Genomic DNA, 27378 nt, shown 5'->3' with positions numbered 1-27378 from the left:
TTCTCTGACACACTTACTTCATATGTGAGGGATGGGGGACGTCCCAAATAAAACCGGATTCTGTCTGGAAGAGGCTGCGGGATGGGCAACCCACACACAACACAAACCACCGGCACACGACGCCTACCACACACACCGGCAGATGTCTTCTGAGCCCTGACCGGGAGTGTGAGGTGGAGCAGGCCTCAGGCAAGTGCTTCGGAGGAGCCTCCGAACCTGACGCCTCCAAAAATATCTAAACAAAAACATTTAAGGAAAAAAAAGCTTCAGATCTGAACCCACTCTTACAGCAGCGCACTGGTCTCCTAACCAGAACAGGCCAATAAATGAGACGATGCCACAGCTGCAGTGAACACCAACCTAGACTCTTCTTCCTTCAGAAATTCAGACTTGATGAAAAAGCCCCATAGTGCTGGGCACCGGGCTGGCTCAGTCCGTCGAGCACGTGACTTGCTTTCCGTTCAGGTCATGATCTCAGGGTCATGAGATCAACCGCTGCATCGGGCTCCATGCTCAGTGCGGAGTCTCCTTGAGATTCTCTTTCTCCCGCTGCAACCCCCCCACACTCTCTCTAAACACCACCACAACACCAAAGCCACAACTCCACTGTGCTAACCCCACATGGCGGGGACAGACACGGACCACAACACTGGGACCTTCCTCGCTCTGGACATCCCTGCACGCATGCACGTTTTCAGGGGCGGGCTAAAATGCACAGAGCTCTCTTCTCCACAGATTTCTCTGTAAGTGGGCACACGCCACACCTCTCGGTCATCCAAAACCCTGCGGTCTTTCTCATGAAACACCTGGCCACTAATGTTTCTCTATCAGTCCCCATGAGCTACCCCCATCTTTTAAGTTTCAGTTGGTCATTCCAAACCGTCAAGGTCAGGGTTCTGCCGCCCAGGGTATCAGCTATTCCCTCCCAGCGCTTTCACCATCCTCTGGAGTGTGTGAGTCTGCCTCCCACAGCCCCACTCAAGCAATGATGAAATGCGCTGGAGGGAGGCATGCCATTCAGCCCTGCCTCTGACTGCGGAGTTTTTAGTTACTCATGTACCACAATGCTCGGCTCCTCCTATGAACCTGAGCACTCACACGGGGAAGGCTCCCAGCGTTTTCCGCAAAATGACCGCAGAAAACTGTAACATGGAGAAAAACATTAAGAATAGATGGAACTGTTACAATTCATTAATAAAAAAGGACAAATAACCCAACTAAAAACGGGGCAAAGCATCTGAGTAGACACATCCCCAAAGACGGTACACGAATGGCCGGTAAGCCCAGGAAAGGATGCTCGTCAAGGCAGCGCGAATCACCACCACAGTGAGATCCACCAGGACGGCTAGGGTCAGAAAGTCAGACAAAGGTAAGTGCTGCTGAGGACGTGGAGAAACTGGACTTCTTTATAAACTGAAAGAAAAACGGTGTAGCTGCTTGGAAGCCAGTCTGGCAGTTCCCCGGAAGGTTAAACACGGGGACACCACATGATCCAGCCATTCCACGCCCAGGCACACATCCAAGAGAAATCAAAACCTCTGTCTTTCCAAAAACATGTATGTGAACGTTCGTGATTTGTAACAGCCCAGAAGTCTTAATAACCCAAATGTCCACGGACTGACAAATGGATAAGTAAAATGTGGCAAACCATTCAATGTAATTTTTTAAAAAGATTTTTTATTTATTTGAGAGAGAAAGAGAGCATGCGCACCAGCAGGCTTGGGGGAGGAGGGCAGAGGGAGAAGCAGACTCCCCACTAGGCAGGCAGCCTGATGTGGGTCTCGATCCCAGAACCCCGGGATCATGACCTGAGCCAAAGGCAGACGCTTCACTGACTGAGCCAATATTACTCAGCCATAGGAAAAATGAAGAGCTGATACACACTACAAGGTCCATGAACCTTGAAAACGTTACGCTAAGTTTCAGAGGCCAGACCAACCGGCCACATAGTGGGTGACTCCACCTGTCCGATCCCAACGAGGCAGATCTACAGGTGAAGATCAGCAGATGGCTAGGGCTGAGGAAATTGGGGGAAAGGGAGGAGTGACTGCTAAGAGGTATAGGATTTCTTTTTGGGGTGATGAAAACATACCAAAATTGTGGTGATGGCTGCACAGTCTGTGAACACACTAAAAATCATGGACTTGTACACTTTAAATGCGTGAACTGCACGGTACATGAATTATATCTCAATAAGGCAGTTAAAAAAGCACGTATCAAATAGAAAAGGCTACCCTTTACCTTTCATGCTGACACACACGATGGCAGACACTGTACATATAATAACTGCCAGGAGAACAAGAAGAACGATCAAGTAACTGCTGAGCAGGGCGCCGCCCGCACAGTCCAGCTTCCCTCTGTGCATGAGGAACAAAGTCAAAATGCCAATCCACCTGCCAAGAGATAGGGAGGGTCAGAAATGGAAACCAAGGAACTACATTATAAAACATTACAGAAAGAAGGAAATGGAGTTAATATATATATATTTTTAAATTTTTAGTTAGGGGCGCCTGGGTGGCTCAGTTGGTTAATCGTCTGCCTTCTGCTCAGGTCATGACCCCAGGGTCCTGGGATCGAGCCCCGAGTCAGGCTCTCTGCTTGATGGGAAGCCTGCTTCTCCCTCCTCCTCTACCCCCTCTCCGCTCATGTTCTCTCTCTCTCTCTCTCTAGAATAAATAAAAACTTAAAAAAATTTTTTAATTAAAAATTTTTTTAAAAGGAGTTAATATTTCCCAAAGCCAGGCGAAGTTTGTTTTGGAATATAATTATCTTCCATAAAAGATCTACTAAAAAAAAAATAATAAAAGATCTACTAAGTCAATTAAAGAGCGTGACCTTTTTTAAAAAGCGAGTTTTATACTTTCTGTGTTTACATGATTGTTCCTAATTCGATGCCTGCTCTAATACCTAAGAGTCATTTAATGTCATAATCAGGCAACCATAATGTGGGCTGATGAAAAACAGCAGCCCTATCATGACTCAGAAATACGTAAGTGTAAACCAACAAAACACACCCTTGCTAAAATATTAACAAGACAATGCTTACTTCTGGAGATTAACAAGAAATTGACAAACACACATTGTCTTCTGTTGTGTGTTATGCAAAAACCAGGAGGTGGTAATCACGTTATGCCACGATGTTCCACAGTGAACACTGATAAACTTGAAAGGCCACATACTGCAGACTTATATATTTTGTAATTCAGTGCAGAACAAGGAAAGACAGCACCAAACACCGCAAAGTAACAGTGACCCGTCACTGGAGGTATTTCAGCAAAGGGCAGAGCACCGCTGGCAAGAACACTGTATTACGGATTCAAGCCCACGTGTGGAACTGGGACTAGGGAACATTTTATGCTTTTGTCAGTTTTGTGATATTAGAACTCTGGGTCTGGAAATAATAATGGGAAATGATCTCAGAGAGACTTGGCTCTGAAAACTATGAAACTACTGAGGAGCGGCTTCCAGTATTTCACGTACTTCAAGAATGCTGTATTATTTATTTACTCCCTGCTCAGCCCCTCTGGGAGCAGACTTGAGGCTCCCAATTCCACTTCCCATCGGTTGCACACTCTGTGCCGAGCCTGGCTGCTCCTCAGGGAATTCAGCCACAACCGGCTCCAGAACGACAGGCAGGCTACTATTTCCCGTCCTGTCCTTTGGTTGACACTGGATGCCCTGCGTTTCCATGCCGAGCGCCGTAATGATGCAAGTGGCTGCACCTGGCTCCAGGAAGCAGATCCCGAAGGCCACGGCCTTTGGTCGGCAACCACATCCCGGAGGCTCCCGGGGCCAGGCTTCGGCGCCGCACACGACGGGGGCCCACCTGGACGACCCCGGGCCCGGCCTCCCCGCTCCGGCCTCGGTGTGCCCTCCGAGAAGTGGGGAGAGAGGCTGCACGCACGTCCTCGGAGGCCCCGCGCGGCGGAGAGGCCCTGCCAAGGGAACGTGGGCACCGCGACCGCGGGCACCGCGACCGCGCGCTCAAACCCGGCAACACAGTCAGTCCTCCCGGGCCGCTGGAACCCGCTCCCTCCGCGCCCCGGCCGCCCGGCCGCCCGCATAGCCCGCAGCCCTTACCACACCACTCGCAGGGACAGCTCGAAGAACCCCGGGAAGACCAGGTCGTCGCTAGCGATGGCCCAGCGCCGACCGAAAAGCACCATCCCGGGCATGGCGGAGGCCCCGCTGCCCGGCCTCGGGCCGGCCCGCCGCGCGCCGCTGGCCACTCGGAGCCCCGCGCCCTCCGGGATCCAACCCCAAACCGACTGCGACTCGGCGCAGGCGCGCGCGAGGGTCGGGCCCGGCGCACGCGCACTGAGCCCCGCGAAGCAGCTGGACCCTCCGCGCCGGCGCCGAGGCGCTGACCCGGAAGGCGCTGGTCGGCGTGCTAGCTGTTTCGCACGTGTGCGACGTCAGTTCTGATAATATTCGCGTTTTGTAGTTACGGACTCTTCGGGGCCCGGAGGAATGAGCACCCCCAGAGATCCACGGGTGTTAACGGCGGATCTGGGGCTCCTTCCTGGTCTGTGGGCCTCCAAGCATGTGACGAAGTTCACTCTCGCTGCCCCCCGCGTTCAGGAGTGCCGCGTTAGGACGCCTTTCGAGTTCAAGGTCTGAAATCACCCGGCAGCTTGGGGCTGGGGCGTGGGGAAGAGCGTGGTCCTCAGAGCCTACGGCACTGAGCAGTTAGCACCTCCACTCTGCCCCACTCTGGTCCGAGCCCCCTTCGTCTGGTGCCTACCCGGGTCTCCCCGCTGCGCTCCCCCGTTCTGCCCTTCCTCCCCCCCCTCCCCCCGCCCTCCAGTGCATTTCCCCTGTAGAGCCGAGGCGACTTTGTTGAACCGTCAGAGCAGGCCCGTCCTCCGCTTAGGATCTTGCAAGGCTGCATTTTGTGCGTGAGATTGATTCCAATCTCCTCCGCTACCCCAACCCCGAAAGGCTTTTCCCTGGCAGTCACACAGCACAAGTCTGTCAATGCGAGTTTCTCTGGCTTCCTGGGTTTGGGTTACCATTCTCTCCACCCCACTGCCTGCCGACCCCCGCCCCCCCTCCCATACATCAAGCTCATTCTTGCCCCAGGACTTTTACATTCTGTTTCCTCCCCAGTTATTTCCATGTCTCTGTCTCAGATCATTCAGGCCTCAGCTCAAGTGCCCCGGTTTCAAAGAGGCCTTCCCTGGGCACCTTATGTAAACAGCACACACACCTGTTTCCATTCCCTCACTCTGCTTGTTTTCCTCCTGAAACTTAATCACTCCCTGACATTGTACCACGTTTATTACCTCTCTCCTCCCACCTCTCTCTTATTTTGAAACAATTTACCTTGTCCGTCTTGTTCACTGCTATGCACATAATAGAGCAAATTACAGGCACTTACTAAATACTTGATGAACGAATAAACAAACTCATTGAATGTCAAGGTTTTCTAAGTCTGAAGTTCCTTCAGGGATCTGCTACAGGGCAGGATTTCAGAGTTAAAAATAATATCGAAATGATATTGATGGTTGTGGAAATCATACGTGGAATTGTAGATGGGGAAGTTACAAAGTTTCTATAGAAAAGAGAACCATTCGTTATAAAATAAGTATTCATTGGGTACTTGGTGTGGCCAGAAGTGACTTAATCAGAGGCGTCAGGGAAGACTTCCCTGAAGAAGATAATAAAATGAGATCTGGAGGAAAAATAGGAATTCAGTGGAAGAGAGTGATTCAGAAGCTAGAGAGCTGTGCCTATGATCTGAATATTCTCAAATGTAATAGTTCCCTTTTGAAAACGGGATTTGTAAGGCTTAGTAATAAGATAATTCTTCTATATAAGCTTTTTTGTTAGGAAAGATAAAGAAGATACTGATGACTTAATGTTAGGAACAAAAACTATGGTTTCGAAGAGGTAAATTTAAAAAAAATGTGTTTTGTATAGTTGTTGGGTTTTTTTGGTTTTTTTTAGATTTATTTATTTATGGGGTGGTGGGAAGAGGCAGGAGGAGAAGGAGAGAGAATCCAAGGAGACTGCTCTGAGTGCAGAGCCCCACAGGGGGCTCAATTTCAGAAGCCTGAGATCACAACCTGAGCCGAAACCAAGAGTCAGGCACTTAACTGACTGAGCCGCCCAGGCGCCCCTGTATTTGGTATAGTTCTAATCTCTACAAGTATATTTTGCCATTTCCTTGTAACATTATTCCATTGGTTGAATTAGCGCTATTTTAAAACATTATTCCATCATGTGGGTATCTCATACAAAGCATATTAATTCCCTTATTTTAGACAAGTTTTTCAATTGTCTGCTATTAAAAATAGCTTTTTTATTTTTTTTATTTTTTTTTATTTTTTTTAAAGATTTTATTTATTTATGTGACAGAGAGACAGCCAGCGAGAGAGGGAACACAACAGGGGAGAGGGAGAGGAAGAAGCAGGCTCCCAGCCAAGGAGCCCGATGTGGGACTCGATCCCGGAACGCCAGGATCACGCCCTGAGCTGAAGGCAGACGCTTAACGACTGCGCTACCCAGGCGCCCCAAAAATAGCTTTTTTATAAAAAAGAGATCTTTTGGGGAGCCTGGTTGGCTCAGCCTGTTGAGCGTCTGTCTTCAGCTCAGGTCATGATCCCGGGGTCCTAGGATCCAGCCCATGTCAGGCTCCTTGCTCAGCGGGGAGTCTGCTTCTCTCTCTCCCTCAGCTCCTCCCCACTGCTCATGCTCTCTCTCTTTCTCAAATAAATAAATAAAACCTTTGAATAAACAAAAATTTAAAAATAGATCTTTTTAAGAATATTTATCTTTAAAAATAACTACAGTTGATCCTTGAACGTTGTGGGGGTTAGGGGTGCCGACCCCATACAACTGAAAATCCAAGTATAACTTTTGACTTCCCCCAAATTTAACCAATAGCTTACTGTTGACTGGAAGCCTTACCAATAACAGTTGATTAACACATATTTTGTATGTCATATGTAGCATATACTGTATCCTTCTTTTTTTTTAAGATTTTATTCATTTGAGACAGAGCAAGCACAAGGAGGGGGTAGGGGCTGAGGGACAGGGAGAAGCAGGCTCCCGGCTGAGCTGGGACCCCCACATGGGGCTTGATCCCAGGACCCCTGGGATCATGACCTGAGCCAAAGGCAGACACTTAACCGACTGAGCCACCCAGCTGCCCCTACATACCATATTCTTGTAATAAGGTAAGCTGGAGAAAAGAATATTATTAAGAAAATCATAAGGAAGAGAAAATACATTTACAGTTCTGTATTGTATTTATGGAAAATAATCTGCCTAGAAGTGGCCCCAGGCAGTTCAAACCCATGTTGTTCAGGGTCAACTGTATTTCCTACTTCCAAAATGAAATATCCAAGTCAAAGCACAGCTCTTGAAAAGGTAAATGGGCCATCATGACTTTTTTTTTTTTTAAGATTTTATTTATTTATTCGACAGAGATAGAGACAGCCAGCGAGAGAGGGAACACAAGCAGGGGGATTGGGAGAGGAAGAAGCAGGCTCATAGCAGAGGAGCCTGATGTGGGGCTCGATCCCAGAACGCCGGGATCACGCCCTGAGCCAAAGGCAGACGCTTAACCGCTGTGCCACCCAGGCGCCCCTTTCATGACTTTTTTTTAAATGATGAAAATTTTCAGATACAGAGAAGATGCCTGACACCTAAGGATCTACCATCCAGCTGTAACAAGAGATAATAACACCCTGCTCCATCTTGAATTTTGGAGGAAAATTTGGAGGAAAAAAAAATCTTTGGTATCTTTCTCTGCTTGTTCTTTCAGGTTAATTTCACTATGTATTTGCAAAATACACTAGGTATTCTTCAGAGACTTTCTTGGCTTTTTCATTTTACCTTCATATTAACTTGGAGAAACTGTAATCTTTACTCTTTTATTTTTCCAAATCAATCGGTTCATTTCCTCCCCTATTTCTACCTTTGGGACTTAATTTTCTTTGGTTTGAGAAAATGCCTGTGTCCTGAGTAAAGTTAATATCCTCGTATTTAGTCTTTTCAGGTGGGGGCAGGGCATTGTTAGCCAGGTGATCTTTCAAGAAATTGGATAGTTGTTTCTCTAAGCCCTTCTTTACAGCCCCGGGTTCTTCAGTTCTCAGAATTCAAAGTAAACAAGTGCCTTTTTTCGTTTCAGGGCGCACCAGTTTCCCTATTACCCAATCATTTATTCCTCGATCCCTTATTAGAGGAATAAATACATTTCGTATTTCCATTCTGTTTTGGTAACAGAGTCAAATGTAGTGTAGCACTTGCCTAGAGACTCTCACCTTTCCAGTGCCCAAGGGGAAATTAGTGGTAGAGACCTGGAGCATCTTAGTATTACACAAAAGTATCCCTGTCATTGTTTAAAGCATTAGTGCTGTATTATGCTGCACTTGCTTTTAAATTGCAGGGGTAAGAAGGAATGGTTTCAGAACTCGAGCCCACAGCACCCACACAAGACCCCACGGACAAAGGCTAGCTCAGAGGGGTGAAGGAGCGCTGCCGTACTGAGCAGAGCGAGGGTTCCTTGCTAATTCCACATTCAGTCACTAGAGGGCGAAGCGCACAGGAAAAACCCCACCTGGAGCCCCAGTCCAATCAACCTCAGTAGAATTCACTCAGGGGCTTCGGGAAGGTACCAGGCAGTCTCTACAGATGCACTGCTCTCCCAAGGGCAAAACTGACCAATAGCATCAAGCAGGCGACAGGGACTCCTGCCAGAAGTCGTTTCCAGCCAGCTTTCGAGTCAGCTGTCCCAAACTAAGCACAGGGGGAGGGAAAAAGGGGTCACACCGGTGCTGAGCACTTCGTGTGTGTGCATCAGGCTCGAATCTGACTTCACTAACGGGCTCATTCACGCCTCACAAAACTGTGGCGGGAGTCTCTGCAGGTAACTGAGGGAGATGGAGACTCACGTTAAATCCAGGGTCACGGAGCTAGAGTGTGAGGAGTGACCCTGAAGTTGTGCTTTCCTTACTCAGGGTTCCCACCAACCACTCATGACTCCTATTGAAACTAAATCTTTGCTTGGCCTTTCCAAGAAGTCGTCCAGCCTAGTGGCATCTTTGGAAAGGCTGGGCTGGATCTGCTCCCAAGGCCTTCCCCCTGCAGCCTTTTCTTTCCCCCTCACCTATTTCTCTGCTTACTCCTCTCTTGACCAGCCTGCAAGGAAGCAGGAAACATTATTCTGACACTGTGATTTTACTGGATGGGGAATGGATTGGTGTCTGTAAGCAGCCAACAGCCCACTTAGTAGGTAAATTTGTTAACTTTATTTCTCTTCATGCTTTCATTAAAGAAAATTCACACGAATAAAACAGCTGGATAAAAAATATTAATTACCTGATAACCTTTATTGGAGAAGTAAAAGGAACTTTGAAACAGTGCTTTGTAAGGCGCATCATACAAGGCCTTTGTTTCCTATGTGTGTGAGGACGCTGCCCCAGTCCCGCACTCCTACTCAGCCACAGTATTTATTAAGATGTCATCCTGGTTGGCCATGAAATGGTGGTAACATCTTAGCCAGTTTTAATTTTACGTGGGCCGAATGACTAGAGAAGACACTGATACTTCCGGAGACGAGGTCCTAGACCCTTGTCGTCTGCATTGTGCTCTCCCACAATGATCCCAGCTTGTGTTTAATTTACATGCACAGAAACAGTGTGAGCCCCCCACCCCGCCCCCAGCGTGGGCAGCAGTCTGCTCCACTTACGCCGAGATTTCCCACCCTTCCTCCACGCTCTCAGAATCTTCCAAAGAGGATGAAAACAGAAACTAAACCAAGACTAGAATGCTGGGAAGATACAGATACACAAAAGGACAACCATGAGGCATGGCGGGGGGGAGGGGGTGCGCACAAGATGAGAGATCAAGACAAGAGGTTCAACTATGCAGGCACACTGCCAATTTAGAAAGATGTTAAGAGACACACTAGATAAAAATAAAACCCATCTAGCTCCCTTCTTCCACAAGATATTTTAATGCAGCAAGCAAAAATACTACATCCTTCTTGTAGTAAGCACTGTTAGTATTCAACACTTCAACATTTACGGGGCATCACATAAACACAAAGTCATGTGCTTTTGCACAAATCAAAAAAATGTAGCAAATCAATAAAATGGCAAAATCAGGAGGAAAAATTCCAATTTTCCCTTAAAATTTGGAAAGTTTTAGATTAATTCGTGGACAATAAACGTTTGCGGCCCTATATAGAGCTTTTGTTGCCAATTGAAAAATGAAAAAATCATCCTGACATAGGATGTTCCAAAAGCCTAATTCACAAAAAAAAAAAAGGGCAATTTATTCCACATTTAATAAAATGTTTATTTAGGATGGAAACACAAGATAAATCATGCAAGAGCTCAGTAAAAACAAAACAAAAACAAAAATCAAAGAGTATAAGGCATAGCAACTGGTGCTGCCAATTAAGAAACAAATGTAAATCATCTTACTACCCGAAAGTGATATGAAATACCATTTGGATCTAAGCGCGGACATGGTTGTAGTAATCTTTTGGAACTGTAAATTAAAGTGACAGGTGACTAACCTGTGTTCCATTCCTCAGAGGAACAGAGTCCTAGATCCAACATAATCATTATTGTCCCTCACATCCCACATTCAGATGGCAAGCAGCCCAGAACCCCTGCCCACCGAGTTCTCGGACACCCTGGGACAGCCTCGAACTCACTCTTCTTAGCAGGAGAGCGGGGCAGGCACCTCTGGTGACACTTAAACGAGACTCCATCTACATTCGGAATCTGAAAATTTTGGTATTGAAAACCATAAGCTTGTGAGTCATCCTTACCAGCCTTACATGTAGTGTTGTGATGTCCAAGGAAGGATTTCCACATTGGGTGTTCGGAAGAGTTTTGAACAAAGACCAAATTGAACATAGTGTCTCAGATTTCAAACAAATGTAACTCATCTTTTGGCAAAAAATAAATATAGTGGAATGCAAGTTTGATAGATGGAAGAATATATAATCTACCAACGGTCAAGGAGTACAATTTCATTGCAGACACAAAGAATCAACAGTTTCAAAGAATTTAAAAAAAAAAAAACTGTGCACTTACTCCTCACAAAATCCTCACTTTTGGAACTACCCCAACTGAAGCTACACACTGAATTTATTCATACAGCATTAAGTTTCTTTGTGTAAAAAAATCTTTGTACATAGTAATAAAAAAAGATAAGGCAAGATGCATTAAACAGAAACCTTCTGGTTCTTTTCCTCTGGGTTCTTACAGAGCCACTGATGACGATCTGCAACAAAAGAGTTACGTTTCTGATTTTCCGTATCAAGCATCTTGTGCCTTTGCTGTGGTAAGAATTCTGTCCGAGCACCCTGAAGGACAGATGCTGGCGATGGTCTTTGGCACTTACGCTGGCAGACTGAGCTTCTTTCCCTTGAGTACTAGAATGTTCAAAAGAGAGGAAGAGAAAACAAAAGGTTACTGGTATTGACAAGTTTAGAGTTTCCTTCTTCCTGTTCCTAGAGGTCTGTCACACTCAAGACACTACAGAGCAAGGTACGAGGAAATAAGTCTTTGGCACCAAGAATCACTGGATTTCAGTGTCAATAAACTCTGAACTATGAGTATGTCATGCACACATATACTGGAATTTTCATGTACCTTGATGTCATAGCAACTGAATTCTTAGATCTAACTTAAGAATTAAATACAAATTCGACTGAAATTGTCACTAAATTTACAATAGCATTTTCTTATCCTTACTTTCCCCCCTATCAACATATAGTAAAATGGAACTGTTAATATGCACAGAGGCCTATGAAATTTTGGATGTTAAAAAAGAGAGAAGATATATATGCCCTTGTAGCTAGCAATTCCACCGTTAGGCGCTATAACGGTATAGCAAGAGTTCTTAGCCTGAGTCTGTGGTTAGGTTTCAGGGGCTCCTGAATCCCCTAAAACTATATGCATACATTTGTGTGCACATGCATTAATACGCCTTTTTTTTTTTTTAACAAGGACCACAGTTTTCATCAGATTTTTGTGACGTTCATTTGTCCTATATCCATGTAAATGTGAAAATATACATATACAAGGATACTGACTTAAGCACTGTTTTGTTGTGTTTTTGTTTTTTTGAGAGAGAGAGAGAGAGAGAGAGAGCTAGATGGTTGGGGGCAGAGGGAATGTTCAGCAGGCTCCAAGCTCAGCGCAGAGCCCAACTTGGGGCTCGATCTAATGACCCTGAGATCATGAGCTAAGCCAAAGTGAAGAGCTGGACGCTTAACCAACTAAGGCCCCCAGACGCCACAAGCACTGGATTTTAATAGCAGCAAATTAGCAACAGCCTGAATAACCATGAACAGGGGGCTAAGTAAGGAAATTATGGTAATACACATAGTGAAATACTCTACGGCTACTGAAAACTATGTAGATTTCTATCTACTGACTTGAAAAAACGCGAATGGGGGAAAGAAACAGATTACAGAACAGCATGTATAGTTTAACTCGTGTATCTGTGTATATGCATAAACCTATCTGGAAACATTTATTGAAACATTAACTATGATCATCTCTGAGTGGTAGGGTTTCAGGTGATTGTTTTCAGAATTACAAAAGCTGATTAAATTTCTCACAATAAAACATGCTATTATAGAAAAACAATAAAGCTACAGAAAAGAAAAAAAGGCTGAAAATCCTGACCCAGAATTTTATTTGACAGTCAGTTAAAATGTTTTTCTGAAACCAGTTGTGCCTGACGAGCTAGTGCCAGATTAGGAGCGTGCTGGGCCAGGGAGCACCTAAAAACACACGGCTGTAGGAGCAAAGCAGGGAGGAGGCAGCCCGAGGTACCTTTTGTAATGTACAAGTAGAAGAAGTCGCAGTAGAGAATAGTCTGGACGACGCCGGCCACCACAGCAATGAGGTCAAAGAAGCCCTCGAAGTAGAAGCGCCAGATCCAGTTGACCAGATACAGAGCGCGGTAGAGGCCCAGGAAGAACAGGTAGTGGGTGGTGATGGTCTCCGCCTCCCCTGTCTTGCTGATCATGAAGAGCTGAGGAAGGATGGCCACTGATTCCAGATAGATGGAGAAGGTCCACAAAATCTGTAAGGGAAACCACAGGCTTCAGTCAACGCCCGGTACCCACCGCATGGTCACAGGAAATACTCCTGCTTTACTGTGGAGCAGCACGAAGAGGGAGGAGTCTGGGCATCGGAGCACAAAACAGCAGCTCAGCGATGGACTAAGTCACAGAAACGTGAGCTACACTGAAGAGGCATGACGTTCCCAATGACAAGCTGGGTAACCCAGACACCTCTGCCTCTGTGAATTTTCCTTACCCATCTCTCCAACATCTTCCCAGTACAATCTTCTGTGAATCTACATATGTGTTTCTCCCGGGTAAGCTTGTCCCACTCCGAATCTAGGGTGCTCTCTGCCAGGGTGCACGGGCTAACAGCCCGGGCCTTCTACTCTCCACTGCTGCTTTTCCTTACGAGTTGGTCTCCTTCGCAGACTATCTCAATATTTTCATCATCTTTCTTAGTCTTGGGGCTTTCTTAGTGTGGTTAAATCAAAAGGTTAAGTAACGGGAATCGTCATTCTGCACTCTGCCCAACTTGATCCACGCTGACGACAGGAGGCCTTGCAGGTAGCCCTGGGAGTGTTCCGAATCCACGAGCAGTGGCTTCCCCAGGACGCTAAGCGAAGGGCGAGGCACCCAGGAGTGCAGGGCACCATGCAAACCACCTTTCCTCAACACCCGCAGGGTAGCAACACTGCCTAGGGGATTTGCACACAGTATCATCGTGCAACACCCCTCCGAGAAGAGGAAACAAAGCTGGGTCAGAGCGCAGAGAAGACCGTGTTCTTCAAGCACTTGGACAAGCAAGGCACTGTGTTTGCTACCACAGAAGCCTGGTTTATTCTCTAGAGGAAAATCCGGCAATCGTCCGTCAGCAGACGCCCGAATACCTGGGGGCTCAATTCCTGTCTGTGATTTATTTACACCAAATAGTGTACGCTGTGCCAGAAGCCTGCCAAACACACCAACCAACCGACCGACCAACCAGAACCACCCACATTATCTGCAAACACATCTGTTTCCCNNNNTAACCTCTTAACTAACCTCCAGAGGAGAGAAATCATGATTGACTAGAAAGGAGAGGCCTCCCACAGGGACCACCAGAAACTCCACTCGGAAGGTATCATGATTTCCATCGTAGGTCGCCTTGAACTTCATGTAGATCAGGTATACCGTGGCATAGGAGCAGGCAATGTAGATGAGCTAAGGACAGAAGCAAAGCACCAGGTCACCCCCACTCCACAACGGCTCCAACTCCCTTGGCTTCCCACATCATGCATATGCTCACAAAAGCAAGACTGTTTTCCTTAGCTTCTTCATTTTGAAACTTAAATACAATACAGTTCACTTCTGGGGAGTATATAGTTCTACCAGTCATATAACCACCACCACAATCGAGACACAGAACAGTCCTATCATGTGACCCCCCCCCCAAAAAAACCTCCCTCATGCTGCCCCTTTGCGCTCAAGCCCTTCCCCATGGCCCAACCTCTGGCGATAACTGATCTATTCTTCTTTTTTTGGGGGGGGGGGGCGGGAAACTGATGTATTCTTGGTCCCTGCAGTTTTCCAGAATACCAAATAAATGGAATCATATAGTATGTCCCCCTAAATCTGGCTTCTTTCAAGTACCATACTGCATTCTCGATCCAACCATGTTGTTGTGTGTATTAACAACTGGTTCCTTTTTGCTGCCGAGGAGCAGCTCACTGGATGGGTGTACCAGTGTGTTCATCACGCGCTAGCTTCAGGACGGGGGGGTGCTGCCAGCTTGGGGGACGGTAGATAAAGCTGCTATGAGCATTTACGTACAGCCATTTCTATGAACCTAACTTTTCACTTCTCTTGGGTAAATACCTGGGAATGGGATTGCTGGATCGTATGCTAAAAGTGTACCTTTAACTTTATGAGAAACTGCCAAAGAATGTATTTTTAATCTCACTTTAAACTATAAGATAGCAGCCTAAGGAAAAAAAAAAAAAAAAGAACATGAAGTTCAATGCAGTTCAAAACCAGTGCCCCTGCCTCCAGCATGAGGCTTTCTTAGCTTGTGCCTTTCTTTTCTCTTTTTTTCCCCCAAGACGTATATATCTATTTGAGAGAGCGAGAGAGAAAGAGGGGAGGGGCAGAGGGAAAGAATCTTGAGACGCTGCACCAGGCAGACACCTCAATCCCGCGACCCATGCGATCATGACCTGGGCTGAAACCAAGAGTTAGAGGATGAACTGACCGAGCCACCCAGGGGCCCCTAGCGAGTGTTTTTCTAAAGAGAAGATACAACGGAGCTCACATTTAACTTCACAAGGATCATTTTTACTTACATTGTGTTACTTTAACACAGAACATTCAGAGCATTTCTATGAAATTCTGTCTGGTAGCATACCAAAAGCAAAACCAAAAGTAAGGGATAACTTGTCAAAAATGCCGCCTACAAGGGAGCTCATATAGCAGTACAGCTGTTCAAAGACTTACAATCAAGTTATGTTCTTTCACATTCAAAAGGTCAAACACCATATAGCTATGTGACCCAAAAGAAAAGTCTGTTATTCTGAAATTATAGCAATTTTCAGAATGCAGAATTTTAGGCCCAAGAAGCAAAGGGCAGGTTTAGCCTCTGAATGGAAACAAGTGGGATATCAGTTGGGCTACCCGGTACTACCGAGGAAAACATCTGGGCAAACGACTTATTAGGAAAATGAGAGCAATCATCAAGCCCTCATAGGCTTAAAAACAAAACAAAGACACTAAACTATCCCTGGCACCTCATCATGAAGTTATATTTGCAAATAAACAGTTGACAAGGTATTAAAATTGTTGGTCATACCCATATACCAAACCACCAAAAAAAAAAAAAATCAAGATTAATATCTTATATTGTTGGAGTTCTCTCCACATACAAATATATGTGTACATGTATATGAATAAAATAACATATAATCTACATGTATCAACAAAATATATATACATTTATACACAGAATCGCCACACAACATCCGGCCAAGGCACGTGGTAGCCGGGGGTCCCTCCGCAGCGCCGGGAACACGGCCAGCCAAGATTCTGCCCGTAAAGGCTTGCGCAGCAACGGGGCCAAGCAGCTGCTTTTCCTCCTCTCACCTGTGCTTGGCATTTAAAGTCAAAGCAATAAGCACATAAAACTTGGCTCCCACTCCTCTGATTTTCAGGATATGCTTGGAAACTAGAACCAAGCAAGGATTCTTCTGAAAGCCAGGATCCTGAGGGGCACGGAGGAGGAGTCTTGCTCACATGCTTGTAATACCTGCAGTTTTAACTTACCTGGACGACAAGCAGGGACCTAACCGTTTTAAGTAAGCTAATTATTTCCTGAACCAAGGCTCTGGTCACTTAGTGATGAAGAATGAATCGATTATAGGTAATTCAAATTTGTTTCTTAGTAAAGACCACAGACCCAAATATGGCTTTATCTACTGTGACCTGTACCACCCCAATAGACTTCCGATTAAACATGACTTCCTCAGGTGTGTCAGTAATCAAGCGCCTACAACACTGCCCCGCACGCAGGTGCTCGGTAAGCTATGGAGAACGAATGAAGGAAAGAAATGAGACTCCTGTTGCACACCCTCAGAGCCCCATACTTCTCCATCACAGCACCCATCGCAAGCCGCCGTCAGTCACTGAGTATTGGGATGATCGGTCTACTCTTGCCAACCAGACACTAAGTCTTCTGCTTGTTTTCGGCCCTGTCCTCAGAGCGAGGGAAGTGCCCGGCGCTGTGGGTGTTCAGTAAGTGTAAGTGCAATGACTGCGTGAAACCGAGGCCTTGGCAAGCAGGAAGCACGCACCCCCAAAGGCCCACAAGATGTGAGGTGGTACACGAACACCTTGCATTTTAATAATTACACATTTGTTTTCATGTGGATTCGGAAAAGGTAGGACACTGAAGCCATGGATACTAACGCTTAGGACAAGTTAAAAGGTTTTAAAGACATGTTAAGCAAATTATGGTACAGATGCTATTTAGGCATGGAAAGAGTAATAAAGATGGCACACAAGTTAACGAAACATAGACTTAGCAGGAAAAGAAAGAAAAGAAGTAGAAGCCTACACATAATTCCTCCCACAACAGCAAAACGAGATATTGCAGCGAGGAGCCCTGGCTTTCATTCCTTGTTCTGAATCAACGTGCCGGGTTTCCCCGGGAGTCTGTAATTTCCCACTGCTTGAAAACATAATAGTTATCCCTCTTTCTTATGGGGTTATCAAGAGCTTTAGAAGTTTATCATACTCAAGGAATTTAAGATGAAAAATTCTCGAATTGCAAAACACTTTAATTAAACAGATACTCCTCTGAAACAGAAAATGTACTTAATGATAACGCTATTCCCATTTCTATGTACGAGGTGGTCTAAAAGTGCTTAGCTCAAGAACAGCATGTTTAGACGTTATTCTAGAAGATGTCTAAGTACACAACTGATACAAACTTAACAGTTTCCATAGGCCTGTGAATGATGGATAAAATGCATTCCATTGGATGCCATACCATACCTTCATAGATGTATTATATAATGAAATAAATGAAGTAAAAAGATCCAGGTAACGAGTTGTGAAGACCAGTGCAAAGAGAAGCTGGCTTTTTCCAGAAATACCTGAAGAAACAAAAGGAAAGTATTAGAAAAGCCTCTCTTAGAGAAGCCGAATGCTTCCCGCGGAGAACACCGCAGGAAGTGCAGATTCCGAAAGTGGGCTCCAGGGTCAAAGGCTGATGTTTGCGATGACTCCATGAATGAGAGCAGCTATAGTTTTCCTTTCACTTAACATTCTTGAACGCGCTCCTTCGGGGAGGCTCTAGCAGTCTTATCGTGCTGGGTGACTACGGGAAAGTGCCTTCATTATGCCAGCACCAATATACCAGGATGTACTGCTCAAATGAATATTTTTCTTTTTTTTAAAAGAAGATTTTATTTATTTATTTGAGAGAGAGAGTACAAGTGGGGGAGGAGCAGAGGGAGAGGGACCAAGCAGACTCTGCCCTGAGCGCGGAGCCTGACTCGGGGCTCAATCTCACGACACCATCATGACCTGAACTGAAATCAAGAGTTGGATGCTTCCCCGACTGAGCCACCGAAGTGCCCCTGAACATTGTATTTTTCAAATATATACTTTAGGTAAGAATTATTTCACTAATTCTGCTGGTATTTAGTGTTATAACCTGTCTGCTACCTTCAGCATCTTTCTTTCCACTTTCAAACAATGTATCTCCCGGTGACAAATCCTTCCTGGCCCCGGGGTCTAATCTGATTAAGGAGATGAGGGACGAGTGAGGAACACTGGCGCAGGGAAGAGTGAGGCAGGGAAGAGTGAGCGCAGCAACCCCTGCAGCAGTGCTACGGCCTCCCAGGGTGACTTATTTTGTGAGGGCAGCATTTCTTGGACATGTTACGATTTTTAAAAATTCCATCTCTTAGAGTCATCCCACAGCCATAAAAATGTTGCTATGGATGCCATGGCAACAAGAGGGTGGGAACCTACTACTATAGTCAGTCCTCAAAAGCAGCAGTCTTTAAAACAAAAACAAAAACAAAAACACCAGAAAAACAAAACAAAAAAACCATCTTAAATCTGCTTCCACCTCCAACCACCAGTCCACCCCCAGAGCACTGCTGGGGTACGTGGAGACTCAGCTGTGGACGTGCTAAAGGTCACATAGCCTGTGTACTTTTCTGACATCTATATTTGGCCAAATATTTAGGTGACAAAGGATGTGAACTATGGGTTTCAGATGAACACTGAGCGAATTCATTAAGGAAACTGAATCTTACTACACGTCAGAACCCACCCAACCTTCCTCTATGTTGCATACTTCACACCATTCAACATTTAAGCAAGCATGTATTTTGCAGAAATGTTGCTGCACCAAATTATTGGCAATACTCCTACGGAATGTGAAAATTACATTGTTTTTAAATGATATTTTACAAAACAATTTTGCAGCTTGTTGAAACTAAAAGCCTGGATGCAAGAATGTTACTTTCTACATATGAATAATTACAGTTCTAGTCTATTCGCAAAAATACCTAAACAGAACCTGAAGAAAAAGTTGACTCTCTCCTTCTGGATCCATCAATAGTAACCAATTTCAAGGGTCAAAGGTGGAGATACAGACAGTCTGCTCCTTTCAGTTTTCCCCAGTAATGGGGAGCTTTTTTTCTTATCAGAGATCAATGTTCCAAAGGAGAACAATGAGGCTGCCATTCACATAGAGACATGGGAGAGAGAGAAGACGAGATGAAGAGGAAAAGGATAGGGAACATGCAGTTCACATTTGATATTTGTTGAAGCTTTGTGAAAGAAATTCCCAGTTCCTTTCCCATCTGGTTCTTTCCAATATTTTAAATAAAAAATTATAGGGTACATACAAGCAAATTCGTTACAAATGGTTTATTCTAATGGAACTTTGGAAGCCAGATAGATTTGCAATTTTTCCTCATTTTCAGCATTCCTATACTAAAAATCCAGGACTATCATTATCGCTTTTACCAACCCCTCTAAGACCCAACTCACATACCAGTTCCTCTGAGAAGTCATCTTTGAAGACACCCTCCCTTGGTGCTGTTTATTCATTCAGCAAGGACATAATGGGAACTACTTCCCACCAGCTGCTGCCCTAGCTCCTATTATGGTCTTATGAAATACACTGCGATTATCTGGTTGCCTGTCTTCCTTCTTCCCCAACAGGCACTGAGATCTCCAAAGGTTGGGGTCAGGTCTTAGCCATTTTGTATTCTCTGTGCTCACCACTGGGCCTGACATGCGGCAGGGCTAAGGAAATATCTGCTGAACGAATGAACAAAGGTCAAAAAAAAAAGACAGAATTCATTTTATTTTCATGTCATAGGGTAAATTCTCACTTTGTGGTATTTCGGGATAACACTTCCGAAGAGTGTCTAAGTCATACTGTGTCTCTATGACTGTAAATAGGCAACGTTCTGTGGGCTCTGCCCTAATTTACTGCCAACCAGAGGCTGGGAGAGCCCCCTAAGCAGGAGAGGAGCGAGAGACAGGCAGTATGTGGCCTGTAGCTTATCTTATGGTGCAGAATCCATGTAGGAACTGCCATGCTGGAAATCTAAGTGTGCCTATACAGTTCTACCCTATTTTTCCTGGTCTGGGATCCTGATTAGGAAGTAGCAGCTTCTTCCTTTAAGACGGAAAAATTGTCCTGTCTTCACAAGATGGTAGAGATCCCAGCTGAAGACAGAGAGGGCAGGCACAGGAATCTCCTTCCAGGGAAAGAACCTCCTGCAAAGCCTGAGGGGCTCCCACAGTCACTTTCTCCCTGTTCGGGATCAAAGCATGTGAAGGCTGGCAGGTAACAGGCTCTCAAGAATACTCATTCTAGGGGCGCCTGGATAGCGCAGTCATTAGGTGTCTGCCTTCGGCTCAGGGCGTGATCATCCCGGCATTCCGGGATCGAGTCCCATACCGGGCTCCTCCGCTGGGAGCCTGCTTCTTCCTCTCCCACTCCCCCGCTGTGTTCTTTCTCTCGCCGGCTGTCTCTCTGTCACATAAATAAATAAAAAAATCTTAAAAAAAAAAAAAAAGAATACTCATTCTAAATGCTTCTGAAATGGCCATCCCAATACCAACTGCACCAAATATCCATATTAAGGAGTATGACATGTTAAATGGAAATCAGTCATTAAACCTAACACCATTGTCTTTTCCCATCGGGCCAAGTTAGGTTTAATAAAATCCTACAACTATACACTACAGTGTGTATTACTTTAAGTTATGCTGCAGGTTAAAAGTTGCATTTCTTATATTCCCAGTGGTTTACAGAACAGGATCCCTCGACCAAGCAGAAAAGCTTTCCATGAATTACTTTTGTCCTGGTAACAGCTGAGCTGCAACCAATCCCATAGGTTAGACCACCAGGACAGTCTGCACCGGCAACAAGGCAGCATTCGACAAGGGCCCCAGGCACCATGCTCCAACCCACTGTCCCTAAGGATGTGGATGCTCTCCTAAAGGCCATTAACTTTCCCTGGAACCAGCAGCCTAACAGTCAGGAACTGACTCGTAACACAACTCTTGTGACTTAAGGAAAAAGAGTCTCTGGAGCCAGACAGGCTGGGTTTAAGCTCAGCCCCTCAACATACGGGGTAAGCCTGGGCCCATTACAAACATTGCCCCCCCAACCACTTCACTTTCTGCATCTGTCAAATGGGGACAAATTATGACAACTGCCACCCTGCAAATGCTTGATAAATGACGGCTTTTACTATGTACTATTTTGCTGTTTTTTCTTGTTTTCAAAGAAATCCATGCTACTTAATTAAAAATTCCAACTGGGCTAAAATATATGGAATAAAACAAAAGGACCTTTTACGGGGCATATATGTTTGCCCCTTAAAATAGGGCCACAGAGTCTTTTGCTTTACAATTTTTTCTTTTCTTTTTTTTTTTTTTTTAAGATTTTATTTATTTGAGAGGGAGAACAAGAGAGAGCACAAGCAGGGGGAGCAGCAGAGGGAGAGGGAAAAGCAGGCTCCCCGCTGAGCAGGGAGCCTGATTCAGGGTTCGATCCCAGGACTCTGAGATCATGACCTGAACCAAAGGCAGATGCTTAACCAGCTGAGCCACGCAGGTGCCCCTACAATTTGCTTTTTTATCTTAACCTCTCAGATTTATCTTTCCCTGTTAAACTTCTAGCTCCTTCTTGTTAATGGCTGCATAGTGTTTCATAGCGTAACAATGCCACATTTGAGCAACCACTCCATTAACAGACATTTAGGTCGTTTACAACTTTTGTTTTTATGAATACTACACAAACATCTTTTTATCTATAAACAGTGTTTTGTAGTTGTTTAGGTACAAGGACATCTTTATACCTATAGATAGTTTATTTACATTTATGGCAATTTCTGTGGTTCAGATCCCTTACAATTACTGGGATAAAATATATGAACATCAACTTTAAGTTCTTATCAGATTTTAAGTTCTTATCTAGATTTCCCCTAGAAAGGCTGTGCCAATTTTCATATTCACTAACACCAAATGAGAATGGCCTTTCACACCCTTACCTATGTTACATGTTATAAACCTTTTACTTTTCTCACCCAGTGAGGAAATGATGGTATGTATTGCTGTCTTACTGTCCGAGTTCCTAACTATTAGTGAGGCTGGGCATTCTTTCACGCTTAATGGGCCTTCTGTTATTCTTCTGTCAACTGCCAACTTTGTCCATTTTTCTAGCCTTTTTTTTTTTTTTGTAGGAGTATTTTATTACGTATGTTAACTTTTTGTCACTTAGATATGTTATAGATTTTTTCTCAGTTTATTGTTTTTTAACTTTGATGATATTCTGAGTTAGCAAGTTAATTTGGGGAGATGAATCATCTTGCTTCCTTACCAGCCTATCTGGTCCTAGTCAGAACCACAGTTATGAAGATACATTCAGGTCATCTTCTACATTCATTAACAAAGTTTCAGACTTTTCTTCACAGAGGTCTTACATACACTTTGCTAGGAAGTCATGGGAACCTTCCCTGGGATCCTTCTAGCCACTTCACATACACAGGATTTAATGCCTAAAGGGTTTAATATTTAATACCCTCTATTTTTATCTTTTTATATGTATCTTATTATTTCAAGTAAATTGCAACTTTCTTGAAAGCAGAGACTTTGATAGCTTCAAGGTGCTGCTCCGAATTGTGTCCCCAGGGCCTTGGACACAACGGGTGGTCAATAGATGTTTGAGAGCAATGATTAGTCAACAGACTGGCACTCAAAAGAACAGAGGTGACAGCTGCTACAAAGAGGGAGCTGGGAATGTGATACAGTAACTTCCTGAAGTACTCAATGACCACAATAAAAGATGAGATTTTGTATTCAAAATTATAAGCTGTCCAATTATGAGAAATGCAGGGGACACTGGATGTTCCTGTCATGTTTGGAAAGATAAAAAGTCTACAACAAAACCTACATAACAACAGCTAACAACAATCAAAGCAATAGATGGGAGAGGAGAGGAGACTAGGAGAGGGCAGCTGGGAGTCATGGATCTCAAAAGGACTCCACTAGTAATTTAAGCACAACAGATATAGCACTATTAATAACTATCAGCCAGCCTACAGAAAAATGTTGCTAGAAAGTTATTCAACTACAAACCAGTGTTTGGGGGCGCCTGGGTGGCACAGCGCTTAGGCGTCTGCCTTCAGCTCAGGGCGTGATCCCGGCGATCTGGGATCGAGCCCCACATCGGGCTCTTCCACTATAAGCCTGCTTCTTCCTCTCCCACTCCCCCTGCTTGTGTTCCCTCTCTCGCTGGCTGTCTCTATCTCTGTCGAATAAATAAATAAAATCTTTAAAAAAAAAAACAAAACAAAACCAAGGTTTGTTCTCCCAAGGCTATCCAGGTCAGTGTTTAGGACAAGGATAAAGTGATAACCTGAGCGTACTGTAGATCCAGTTGCAATGACAGTTCAGGGATATGAGAAAGTCACATTTCATCTGCGCACCCCTTTGTAATGACAATAGCAGACAAAGACACAGAGAGCTAAACCAAGATCAGCTCTCCTGCCCCTACTTTAAAACAGGCCCTTTAAGGTGGCCATTCTCAAATTAGATGGTCAGGAAAACAGAATCTCCAGCTTCCTCATTACCCTGTCTCATCCCTTACCCTAAGAGAAAAAAAAGAAAAACCCCCATGGTTCTGGCAGCAGGCATGTTCAAAACAGGTGCCAAAATCCTAAACTGAACCCCAATACCAGTACTGTCAAAGTGAGAAACACAACCTGAACGCACAAGTCTCTTATTCCAGTTATTTGAGAAACTCATATCAAATTCTTACTCTTCCAAAAGCTTCTAAACAACTTTCATAATTTAGAATGGAAAAACAAAGTAGCCAATCAAATTTAGCATTTAATTCTGAATAAATGATCTCGGCGGTTTTGATTTTTAAAAGGCTGGGAAATCTCATGTGTAAGAACTAAAATGATCCTAAGTCTGACAAAGAGAAGAATTTAAAAATGCCCTGTAACTACAGGTTAACTGTAGGAATATTTGACAAACACAGAGGAACTTAACTACTTATCTTATTATTTTGGCTGAAGTATTTTCTGTTTTCCTAAATGCTCCTAAATCTCCCAAATGAAGATAGTAAATATTAAAAAACAAATAAAACAGCAAACCCTCTGACTTTCTCCGTATTACTCAAGGTTCCCTTAAGAATTCTATACGTGGAGGTACACTAGCTTCTCCCCAACATCTTAGTTTAGATACGTGTTTAAGAGACAGCATGCTTCAATACTTAAGGACTTGATAAGTCCTGGGGAATGTCATAATGACTATCGTCAATAACACTGTACTGTATTTGAAAACTGGTAAGAGAATAGATCTTAAAAGTTCTCATCACAAGAAAAAAATGGTTAACTATGTGTGGTGATGGATGTTAACTAAACTTATTGTGATCATTGCACAATATGTACATATATCAAATCATTATGCTGCACACCTAAAACTAATACAATGTTATATGTCAATTATATCTCAATAAAGCGAGGGGTGGGGGTGGCGCGGGAGAACACATTTTCTGAGTGCAACGAAAAAGATGACCTAAACTACCGTTCTGACATCAAAGTTTAAACTAAAATTACTTAGGCCAAAATAGACAGATACTGATTCAAAATCCTTAACGGTGAGTTAGATTGCTCGTGTTTCAATCCTGGCTCTACCACTAATTTCCTCACCTCCCTTAAGGCTCAGTTCCCTCCTCCACAGAATGGGGACAACAGCACCTAGCTCTTATGATCATGTTAAAGACTAGGTGGAAAAAGCTACGCAAAGCCTTTAGTGCACTACCTAGTACACGGCAAGTGCTTAACTGTCAGCTATCACAATTGCTGCAACTGGAAATCTTACACCTGAATCTCTCAGAATATGTACAAAATGAGAGATCACCTCCATGCCAGACAACACTGGTTTCAGTACATGGACTTTGTAACATCCATTTTGACCGCTCAAAGGTCTCTTGTTTTTGCTTACTTCCTTGATCTCAGGTATGTTCTGGGGAGATAGGTGAGTCCTGAAGACAGCAGTCAGTGATGTGGGGTGTTACTCTAGATGTGGAAATTTTTAGAAACTGATAAGGGAAATGGGATCTCTGCCACCCAGGTCCATCTTTTACTGCCTCTGCAAAAATCAAGCTCTTCGAATTCGAAAGTTATTTCACTGAGGCCATGGCATCAAGAAGTTTAAAGACGACACTGCATTTCAACAAATCATTTAAAAATTTGCCCCTCTGAAGCTTTTAGGGTTAATGAAATGTAAACCTTCACAGCTATTATCTGGGAAAGATTTGTGCCACTGCCTCGCAGCAATGCATGCATGAAATGTGTACTCCAGAGGAGGGAGTCGCCAACTCACTGGTGACGTGGAGTGAGGAATTACAGGAGACCACACGAGACCTCAGCGGTACCCGGCGCCGCAGGTTTAAAAGAACCCGTTATTAGATGGAGGCGCTTAGAGTTCGACGAACTAGTTCATTTTTCAAAGCGGCACTGACTGTCCCCAAGAAATTCACTTAGGGGCCTCCTCACACCCCCTCCCGTGGAGGGCGTGATCCTGGACCCCAGAGCTGGGGTGAAGCCCACAGAACTCTAGGGTTAGGCCTGACCCTCCACCCTAATTTAAAGGCCAGTCCTCTAAGGGGCAGGGTAGGGAGCGGGGTGACCTCCCCGCGCCCGCTCCACCTCCCGGGCTGGCCTGGCTGCCACGTCAGGCCCAGCGGGCCGCGATCCTGCCCATCCTCCTCCCTCCCGTCCCATTGATTCGCGGGCTGCCCGCACCTCCCGACCAGCAGCCCAGGCGCCCAGGCGCGCGGAGCTGCGCCCATGAGAGCCGAGGGCTGGGGGTGTGGGTGGGGGCAAGCCTGCCGGACTCCCCCGGCCCCCGCCCCATCCAAACTTTTCAGACAGAATAGGGCCCCGCGCAGTCTGGCTGGCGCCTCCCCCGCTCCGACGGCTCAAGTTCGGGAGCCGACCCAGCGCCGAGCGGGGCCCAGGGCCGCGACACCCCGCCCGGCCTGGGCGCCCACCCTGAGGGGCTGCAGGGTCCCCCCTGCCCCGCCGGGGCCGGCCGCCCGCCGGGCCGGCCGAGGGGGTGTGTCGGGCGCCGCAGGCCCGCTGGCCGTGGGGCGGCCGAGGTCGGCGGCTCCTCGGAGCGACCCGGCCTGGCGCCTGAGCCTCTCCGGGACCTGGCCAGCCGCTCACCGGCGCAGGAGCGCGTCTTCCAGATCTTCAGCAGCAGGATGACGATGGCCGCCAGGTGGGACAGGTCCCCCGTCAGCCGGAAGATGTTCATGGCGGCGGCGGTCGGCGGGGCGGCCCGGGGCTCGGCAGCTCAGGCGGCGGCGGCGGCGGCGGCAGCCCCTGAGAGGAAGCGGCGAAGATGGCGAGAGCGGGCGCGACGTGGCCAGGGACGTGGCCGAACTGCCGGCGCGCGCGGGGCAGTCTGGGAGACGGGGAGGGGGGGGGCGCTGCCAGGCCCCGCCCCGCCCCCGCCCCTTAAAGGGGCCTCGCCCAGAGCAGGCCCGGCCCGAAGCTCCGGCTCCGGAGCTCCCACCCCAGAACCCCACCCCTAGCCAACTTCCCCCTGCCGGTTTCCGTCTTCCCCTCGGGTGCCAGCTATTTTCTCTAATTTTTGGGTTTTTTTTGTTTTTGGTGTATTTTTTTAAGATTTTATTTATTTATTTGACAGAGAGAGAGACAGCCAGTGAGAGAGGGAACACAAGCAGGGGGAGTGGGAGAGGAAGAAGCAGGCTCACAGTGGAGGAGCCTGATGTGGGGCTCGATCCCATAACCCGGGATCACGCCCTGAGCCGAAGGCAGACGCTCAACCGTGTCCCAGGCGCTCCTATTTTCTCTAATTTTTGAAATGACACTTCCTTGTGAGGGGTTCCCCCCCTCACTGATCTTAAAAGCTATGCAGGTTTACTGGATGAAAAAGTCTAAGAGGAAAGTAAACAATCCGCCACGGGTTCGCTCAAGATAAGGTCGTTATTGGGGGTGCCCGGGAGGATGTGGCTTCTGCTGGGGGTGGTTGAAGCTTTTGCCATTCTGGGGACTCTCTTTGAGAAAGAGACAGCAAAATTAGGTGCAAAAGTGAACATTTCTGTAGGATGAGAAAATAAATTACAAGCAGAACAAGGCTGACAAACTGGATTCGCTGCATGATTTGCGGAACCCTGTGCAAACTGAAAACGTGGGGTCCCGGGTTCAAAAGCAGGAACAAAAAGTGCTGGTTACAAGTGCCAAAATATAGAGTTTTCCCTTTTCTTTTGCAGTCTGTCTCGGGCT

The 27378-nt window shown here is 45.7% G+C and overlaps 2 protein-coding genes across 3 annotated transcripts in view; both read right to left on the bottom strand.

Moving 5' to 3' along the window:
* Positions 1 to 4251, bottom strand: part of DAGLB (diacylglycerol lipase beta) — a 28384-nt gene extending 24133 nt beyond the window's left edge. Inside the window, exons 1-2 of the mRNA XM_040634765.1 lie at positions 4081 to 4251; positions 2242 to 2393 (exon numbers count right to left, since the gene is read on the bottom strand). Of these exons, the coding sequence (XP_040490699.1) occupies positions 2242 to 2393; positions 4081 to 4175 (247 nt within the window). The 5' untranslated portion in view covers positions 4176 to 4251. The remainder of the gene's footprint in view (positions 1 to 2241; positions 2394 to 4080) is intronic.
* Positions 4252 to 9319: 5068 nt separating this feature from the next.
* Positions 9320 to 26523, bottom strand: KDELR2 (KDEL endoplasmic reticulum protein retention receptor 2). Of its 2 annotated transcripts, XM_040634763.1 has the most exons (5): positions 26293 to 26514; positions 17567 to 17667; positions 14087 to 14245; positions 12810 to 13062; positions 9320 to 11398 (listed from the first exon to the last, which is right to left on the bottom strand). In XM_040634763.1, exons 1-5 carry the CDS (start codon positions 26381 to 26383, stop codon positions 11364 to 11366), a joined length of 639 nt encoding a protein of 212 aa, XP_040490697.1. In that variant the 5' UTR covers positions 26384 to 26514; the 3' UTR covers positions 9320 to 11363. The 2 variants fall into 2 exon arrangements, with proteins under 2 accessions (XP_040490697.1, XP_040490698.1); XM_040634764.1 differs by lacking the exon at positions 12810 to 13062 and having other exon boundaries at positions 26293 to 26523.
* Positions 26524 to 27378: the final 855 nt, after the last annotated feature.

Source organism: Ursus maritimus, unplaced genomic scaffold (genome assembly GCF_017311325.1).
Source record: "Ursus maritimus isolate PB19 unplaced genomic scaffold, ASM1731132v1 scaffold_2, whole genome shotgun sequence".
NCBI classification, from domain to species: domain Eukaryota; kingdom Metazoa; phylum Chordata; class Mammalia; order Carnivora; family Ursidae; genus Ursus; species Ursus maritimus.
The sequence above is the reverse complement of the archived record's forward strand: the minus strand, read 5'-3'. Positions and strand labels throughout refer to the sequence as shown.

Bases quoted from the DNA above. Each gene is read 5' to 3' on its own strand.
- KDELR2 (XM_040634763.1), bottom strand. From the start codon at position 26,383: ATGAACATCTTCCGGCTGACGGGGGACCTGTCCCACCTGGCGGCCATC. The intron at 14,246-17,566 runs GTATGGTATGGC...TTCTGTCCTTAG, and splicing joins TATATAATACATCTATGAAG to CTCATCTACATTGCCTGCTC. The intron at 13,063-14,086 runs GTTAGTTAAGAG...TTTCCCTTACAG, and splicing joins ATGATTTCTCTCCTCTGGAG to ATTTTGTGGACCTTCTCCAT.